Raw genomic sequence first — 8067 nt, 5'->3', positions numbered from 1 at the left:
ATACGGGAACACTTTTTTGTAAATTGTTCAAATTAACTCAAAATTAAATTATTTCAAATATTCACAAAAGAAAAAAATGCATTTGGTTGTGCATACCATTTAGTACTTGTCAGTATCACCACTACCCCCATGGAAAATATATTTTCTCATGAAGGGGAGGGGTAAATATACAAATGTTTGCATCATCCAGGTGTGTACAACACAAGGAGAAAAGTGATAGCAAATGTGGGAGAGCACCCCGTCTGAGAACATACACCATTTTATGCGTGCTACCATTTTGTACATCCTGCATTGAAGGTATAATACCCACACGTGTCCACACATCTCACAAATTCGTGACGCTTTCGAATACCGATTTTTGGGCTAGCAACATGTAACACTGTATACATTTTGAAGAGCTGATCCAAGTGGGCATAAAACCCTTCGCGCTGGCTCATAATGGTATGTTCGTTTTTTCTTTTTTTGTATTCACAAACGGATAAACGATTTTGCATACGTTATAAACACAGCGTGGTTTTCTAACACGTATGTTAGTGAAATGAGTGTGTTGCTGGGGGGAGTGGGATCATTTATCAGAGTTGCTCTCAATGTGTAGTCGAAACCCCCTACAAAGATCCATATAGGTGTTGCAAAAAATAAAATGGCGAATTGGGGGTTCAAAAAATAGGTTCTACTGTTGTCCCATTGGGTCTGCGTAAACGTGCAATCCGACTGCTCTGCCATACTTCTTTTGCTGAATCATTTGGCAGAATTTCCAAAAGGTTCGACTTGGCAATATCCTCAATGCCACGTAGGTTACGACGTCGGTACGTTACAAATGAGAAAGGAATCGGGGGAAGTGTCAAAAGTTTGCAAAATAAAACAAAGGTATGTCATTTATTCGTGTGTAAACTTATCCACACATGTGTGCACAGAGCGAAGTTGTTTCTCTTTACAAAAAAAAAAAAAAAAAAAAAAAAAAAATACGAAAAAATTAATGAGGACAAAAGGATTTAGCCAGGTGAGCCATAAAAAGGGGGTGGTTCGTTGGTTCACTCGTTCTCTGGGTAGATGACCAAACGGGCACATAAGAAATGTGCAAGCAGATGAACATCTTCTCATCAGGCGTAACGGTAACGACATTCATTTTGACTACTTGCTCAAAGGTGTCGTAGGCATCCATTATGTGCAGATGTTGTGGGGTTAAAATGGAAAAAGGTAAAAGAAAGAAAATTTATCTTTTTCTTCAAAATAATTTCCACATCAACACTCGCATCATCCTGCTGACGACTTGGTCTCCAAGTTAAGGCCCCTCCCAATTCTGCCATCCTTAACCTGCACACAATCCCTAATTGCACCATTCCGATAAATGCACCTCCTCAAATTGACCGAAAAAATCATATGGTTTTTTTTGCCGAAAATATGCTTAAATTTTTTCAAGCAATCATACATATATGTAAAGCTGTCAAAGTGAAGAATTAAAATTCTTCCATTGTTATGAATATTCACTTTTTTCGTCTTCATTTTTTTATTTTGATTTTGATAAAAATCGGCAAATGACTCGAAGTTATTGTTCTTTCCTTCCGTGCCACTGTCATCATCATTTGTCCATGCTTCCAATTTGATATTTTTTTTTTTCTTAAACTGTAGAAAGTTCTTTTTAGAAATTTCGCATATATAATCATACACATCTCGGTTGCTCATTCTAGGTGTCTCACCAAAAATAGAGTCGCAGCTTTCAATGCGGATGTTGCTGTTTCTGAGGGAAATTTCGCACCTCCTTTTTCTGTTTTTCGAAGATATTTGTTTGTTACCATCTGAAGGTACGCCTGGGTTGGTACTTTGGTCCAGTAACTTATCCTTCTCACCGCAGTTCTCACCCATGGAGACGCTTAATTTGGGGGCACCTTTCCCCTTTGCGCCTCCATTTAGTACATCCAATTTGAGTAGAGACGCATTTAATAGCAAGTAAAATATATTGTAAATATTCAAGTGAAAAGGCAGGTGCGTTATTATCATGATGTTTTTATTTACACATTTATCTACATACACTAATTTGTTGAAACAGAAAATTCCAAAAATTCTCAGAAATTCGCTAGTCGCTAGATTTGCGGATTTTTCGTCAAAGAATTCTATAATGGCATACAGCTGCGTGTAGCTATTCAGATTAAATGAATTTTGAATTTTGTTCCCAGTGCTGCATCTAGGTTGGTTGCTTTTCCCTCCCTTTCCGTTTCCACTTTGTTTACTTCCATTTTTCTTACTTTTAGTAGATGGTACATTTTGAGAACTCCCTATTTCTACTTCATCATTTAGTGCGTTTATGTCCACCGTTTTAAGGCGATCACTGAAAAATTCCATGCTCTTTATTTCGCCGCAGAAGGAGAAGGTTTCCTTCAATTCCGCTTCTAGCAGGTTGTAGTTGATAATGGGAAGGTTGTAGACAATGATGAAGTTCTTTTCGTTAATACTGTGCGTGATATTGGCCTCGTCGTGCATGTCACGGGGGAGGCTCCCTTCTCCAGGAAAAGTCATTTCTTCCGCTTCTCCCTCATCAAAGTGCACATCCATTTCGTACATAATTTTGTTACTGGGGTTGAACTGTCTTTGCTGATAATTCGCCCGTGGAACGTTTTTCCCCGCCGATTCCCCTTGGTCACCGTCGCCACCCGCATTGCCAACCGTGTCAGCATTCTCCGCGCAAAACAATGTACCATCCCCCGCTTCTCCCTTGTCAACATTTCTTTCCATATTTGAGAAGGCTTCTACTTCTTCCTCCTCCCCGGGAAGTTCTGCTACCCCCCCCTCAGTATCCCTACTGGTACATATGACTTGGTCATAATTAAACGTGTGACTAATGTCTTCATCCTTTAATATATCAATGGATTGAATAAACAAACACGTCAGCACATGGTTGTATTCCTCTGGACAAATTTTGTGAAACGCCTCAAAGTATTTTATTTTTCGTTGAAGATTTTTCTTTACCAACTTTCTATAATTCTTTATTAGTTTTTTTACCTTCTTAATATCCCCATCTACGAACTTGTCGTAAATTTCGTACAGTAAATTATTGTATGCGTAGATGTTTCCAAAATGTAGAGACGACATATGCTTTTGGACAAATGTGCAGATGTCCTTCACTCGGTTTATTTTCTCCATGATGATATTACTGTTTTGACATATCAATTCAAATTTTCTGTAGTAGTCTTCCTTACTAAACTTTTTGCTGACAAAATTTTCGCCTTCATTCTCTTGGGTTGCCTTTTCGGGGGTATTTTCTGTGTCCCTCTGAATCGTTTGTTCGTTCTCCATTGGGGCGGTTACCTTCATTTCTTCATTTTGACAGTTTTCTTTTTTTTTCTTACTTTGCTTTTCCTTTGCATTCTGATTTTTTTTTTTTTTTTTTTTTTTTTTTTCCTCCATGGGGGGGATGCAATTCGGGGGTTCTCCCCTCAGCGTCTCCTCGTGTTGCGTCCCATCATTTGTCGATTTTACCTTTCCCCTTGGTGCATTTTTTTTCTTTGTTTTTTTTTTTTTTTTTCCATTTACACTGTCCTCAGTGTTCTTCTCGCTTGGTTCCATGGGAGCTGTCGTCTTGCTCAATTCTTCCACCTTAGCAATATCTCCTGAGTTTACATTTGGTCCTATGTGCAGCTCCTCCCCCATGGAGCTGAATATCACCCCAGCAAGACCGTCAGTCACTCCTTGGCTCACATTCACATCAGACGTATGACCACATTGGGTATTTTCGCATAGTTGTGGAGGGGCATTGTGAGTCCTTCCATTAACGCCATCTGAAGGTGCCTCCCCATTTGGGGTTATAACTTTTTCTGTTTCGCCCTTTTGGATATCCCCCCTGGTGGCATCAACATCCTTTCCAGTTCCATATTGGAGGGACGATTCTGCGAGCTTCGAAAAAACGGAAAAGTTTTTCTTGTTGATGAGAAACTTCCACTTAGAACTGAAGGGAGGAGGGGGGAAAACCTTCGGTTTTACGCAAATCCAGTTAGTAATATAATAAGTTTGTAAAACTGTGTGAAGTCTTTTCCTCCTTTGCATCATTCGAGTTGGTATATTTAATTCCCCTTTTATTATCGTTCCTATTTCTACGTGCTAAAAAGGGGATAACAGGAAGAATATTATTACAGTCCTCAGGTGGGGATCACATATAAGTATGCACGTTTCATAATTCTGTGCCTCCCCTTTTTGTGCTTTTTCTATATGGAGGCAGCGATAGCTGAGCAGAACAGAAGCATTCGTTTTAGTGACAGCTAGGGAATTCTTCCTTTTCAGATCCTCAGAGGAACAAACTGAGTCTGGAATCCGTTTGATACATTTCGCAGAACTTGTTTTTTTAAATTGGGATTTTTTTTTTTTTTTTTTTTTTTTTTTTCCTACATTTGTGGACTTGTCATCCGTAAATATTCCGCTCCCCTTTTCTAGCACTGCATTTGGAATGTACAGCAGGTGATGCTATTCCACTCCTCTTCATTTGATCATTTGGTAATTCGTTCTTTTGTTAATTTTGTTATTTTTTATTTTATTTTATTTTGCCACGTAAACGGCTCCATACATGTACACGTGTAAATAGGATCGAACGCTCTGCTGGAAGAATGAAATGCAGCGGGTCCTCTTGTGAAATTGCCGCTGTTCAGAGCGCCCCGAAAGGGTGAGTTAACCAATTTGAGGCGCCACATTTTGGCAGTGGCATTCTTTGCAAGTAGGTCCCAGTGGGTCCACGGGGATTACTCATTATGCGGAATCTACCTATATCTATATAGATAGATGCACATGAGCGCGGATATCCTTATCCGAGGGCGACTTGGCCTTCCCCCCTTCAGGCACGTTTCCCCCTTGGGGGGAAGCATGACCGGCTGCTTTATCTTACATAGCTGCATTTCACATTGTGGTACGCCTTTTTTTGAGGACCCCCTTTTTCTTAACATCATCATAAGGGGCAAATTGCGAAAAGTTAAAGACGAGGGAGACCACCCCCCGAGCACATCCGTGTAGGAACATACACAGAACGTGCACTTATGCTACATAATCGGGGAGTGCGTTTACATTTATGGCATGGCTGATTCACAGAAATGTGCAGAAGAGACTATGATAGAAAATGGGGAATACCAAAACAAGAAAAAATTACGAGGAAAAAAAAAAAAAATTATCTCACTTTACAAATTGCATTTTACACAATTATGTGATCTTCATATGCTTCTATATTTATATACATGGTACACATATTTGCACCTCCGTAAAAATGACGGAACGCTGGACGTGGAAACGGCGATCGGGGAGTAATCCTGTCAAGTCCCCCCCCCATGTGCACTGATAAAGGCATACACAAATGTTCTCACTTGATTGGGTAAAATTTTGGCATGCAAAATTGGCAGACGGTTAGTTAACTGGGAAGAGGAGGAACACTAATTTACGCATCCACCAAGATATTCTTCCACCTGCGTGTGTTCCCACCGCGAGCGCAAATGTGCCCGCAAGTATACCCACAAATCAAACCTCCAAAGAAGCCCCGTCTTCCCCCTCTAACTTGAGCTTGTTAAGCTTTTTGCTTCCCAATTTGGCCTCAAAATGGAGGCCTGCGCTTTTAGCAAAGCCGATGGCCTTCACCAAATCGTCTTCATTCGTTGCTGTGCGCAGCAGGCCCCTAATTTTTTCATCCTTGGCAAACTTGTAACCCTTTTTTCTATTGTTCATATTACGTCTCTTATTTCTCTTTCGTGTGGGGCACGCGTCCACTACGTTGTGTAAATTCTGGGGCTCGTAATGGGGGAGCATCCCACCCTTGAAACTCTGCATATAAGATTCGGACGGCATGTTTTGAAAGAAGCTTTTATTTCCTGCACCTTTTTCTTGGTTGCTATTTCCAGTCAAGTAATTTTTCTTGGCTCTAAAAGGTGCGTTATTATTTGCTTCGTAGTTGTAGCTTCCGCTGATGTACGTACCACTCGCATAGTTCCCACCGTTATAGTTGTGACTTCCATAATTGCAGTTGAAACTTCCCTCCTCATAGTCGTAATTTCCACTGGCATGGTCGTAATGTGCATTGGCATAGCAGTAATTTCCGTCCGAGTAGCCATAATTATTACCTCCAGAATGGTTGTAGCTGTTTCCGCCATACACACCGTTATCATTCGTGGTGGCATCATTCATGTTATCCCCAAGCCATCGCGACTTTTTTTTTTTCTTACTCGAACCCGCATTCAGGGTAGAAGAATACATGTAAAAGTCAGTCACTACAATGTCATCCGTATCGTGATAAACATTCCCCTCGTTGTTTTTTTTACTGTAAACCTTCATGTCGCTATTTTGAAAATGCTCATTCTTCAAGCTGTTTTGCTTATTTTGTAGTGAAATAATGCCCCCCGCATTTTCACAGATATCCTTAGAAATAACGTGTTGGAAATTTTTTGCTGATTTGGGCGAAAATTTTTTCACTATCTTTATATTACATTTATGTGAATCATTTTTGGCAGATGCGGAAAAAGTCTTCGAGGTGAAAGTTTGATTGCGTGGTTTATTTTTTAATCCCTCTTCTTCCTTCTTGCTCCTACTATTTTTCTTTCCTTTTATCCTTCTTTTTGCTTTCAATTGTTCTACATCAATTTTTTCGATTATCTTGTTTAGTTTTTTGATGAGCTCCACTTGGACAATTATAGTTTCGTTGTCACTACCATCAGGGGGGGTGATGTAAGTGATCCCTTCCACGTCTTTCTTTTTCTTTACGCCTTTTTCCTTGTCAGTATTATTTCCTTGAAAATTGTCCCTTTCAGAATTGTCCTTTTCTGCATCCACCTGAGGGAACTGCTTCACAATTTTGATTATCTTCAGTAATTGTGTGCGCACTATCCTGTATTTTTTTCTGAAGTTTTTTCTCAATTCCTTTATTTTGATGTCATATGCCTTGTTCGCTATTTTGCTATCATGATTGGAGATGGGAAAGCCAGGGGATCTTGATTTGGTCAATTCATTCTTGTTGCTCACCGTTTCGAGCCCTTTTTTTTTTGTGGTTTTTTTTTCTGAACTTTCTTCTTCCCTTTTTTCGATGCGCAATGAAAGGTCTTCGTTAGAGAATATGTTCCACATATTCGTGTCGGAGAGGGGAAATGCGTATTATGCGCGGGCTCTCGTCCACACTAGACTGCGTAATGATCACGCCGCGCTTCGGATACCACGCTCGGTGACCCCCCGAGGAATATTCCTCCAGAATGAGCTAAGAAACTACTGCACCAAGATTTCACACCGTGATAAAAAAAAAAAAGGAAAAATATTTTAGCGGAACTGCTGAGGCATATATTTCGCAGCTGAGGGGACCTTTTGGAAGTGGCGCTGACGGGGGGGGTGGCCCCAAGAAAAAAAAAAAAATTAAAATTATCAAATCAATCAGAGTTGCCGAAGTTATAGAAATTCTTAAAATTGTAGTCAAAATTGTAATCCAAATTGACCGGAAAAAATGCGGAGGTTACGTCAAACGAGACGTAGACACATGCTACGAAGTCGAGAACGTGGACCAAATTTGATGTAGTAATGGAGGAAACAGCCGCAGTTATGTTATTTACGACCCCTTAAGTTAGTCGAGCGTATATGGAAAGGGGGAGAAAAGAAGAAAAGGCGCATGATAACACTAATTAAACTTGCAAAAAAAAAGGAAAAAAAAAAAAAGAGGAATAAAAAATAAATAAGGGTACATAACGAACCCGAAAAAAAAATATCCTATTAACAACCTATGTGTCAGGAATATAGTTGTATTCATCGAGAATTTGCCTGAAGGTTGGTGCATTACACTACTTTACCGTGTCCTATAAGTTATAATGCCGCGAATACATGATCACGCACATGTACGTACACATATGCTCGCATGCACACAGATGTATATCGCACACAAGTGTATATACACACATAAACATGCGCATGCTCACCTACACATAGCGCTCCACCAGCACTACCTCATCGTGTGCTGCACCCGACGACGTGGTCTACTCGGTTAACCTGATTCTGCTGAACGGAAGAATATATCAGCTGGAGTATATTAGCTCACCTAGATGTGTTCACTTGTGCATCTTCGGTGAAGCC

The 8067-nt window shown here is 40.1% G+C and overlaps 2 protein-coding genes across 2 annotated transcripts; both read right to left on the bottom strand.

The window, feature by feature from the left end:
* Nucleotides 1–1254: 1254 nt before the first annotated feature.
* PKNH_1320200 (conserved Plasmodium protein, unknown function) lies at nt 1255–4038 on the bottom strand (the record flags this gene model as incomplete). Its single annotated transcript, XM_002258025.2, has 1 exon — nt 1255–4038. The coding sequence occupies one exon, from the start codon at nt 4036–4038 to the stop codon at nt 1255–1257; it is 2784 nt and encodes a 927-aa protein (XP_002258061.1).
* A 1449-nt stretch (nt 4039–5487) lies between these two features.
* On the bottom strand, nt 5488–7080 carry PKNH_1320100 (conserved Plasmodium protein, unknown function; the record flags this gene model as incomplete). The annotated part of the gene is made up of 1 exon (XM_002258026.2): nt 5488–7080. The coding sequence occupies one exon, from the start codon at nt 7078–7080 to the stop codon at nt 5488–5490; it is 1593 nt and encodes a 530-aa protein (XP_002258062.2).
* Nucleotides 7081–8067: the final 987 nt, after the last annotated feature.

Source organism: Plasmodium knowlesi (genome assembly GCF_000006355.2).
Source record: "Plasmodium knowlesi strain H genome assembly, chromosome: 13".
NCBI classification, from domain to species: Eukaryota; Apicomplexa; class Aconoidasida; order Haemosporida; family Plasmodiidae; genus Plasmodium; species Plasmodium knowlesi.
This window is presented reverse-complemented; position numbering and strand designations above follow the sequence as displayed.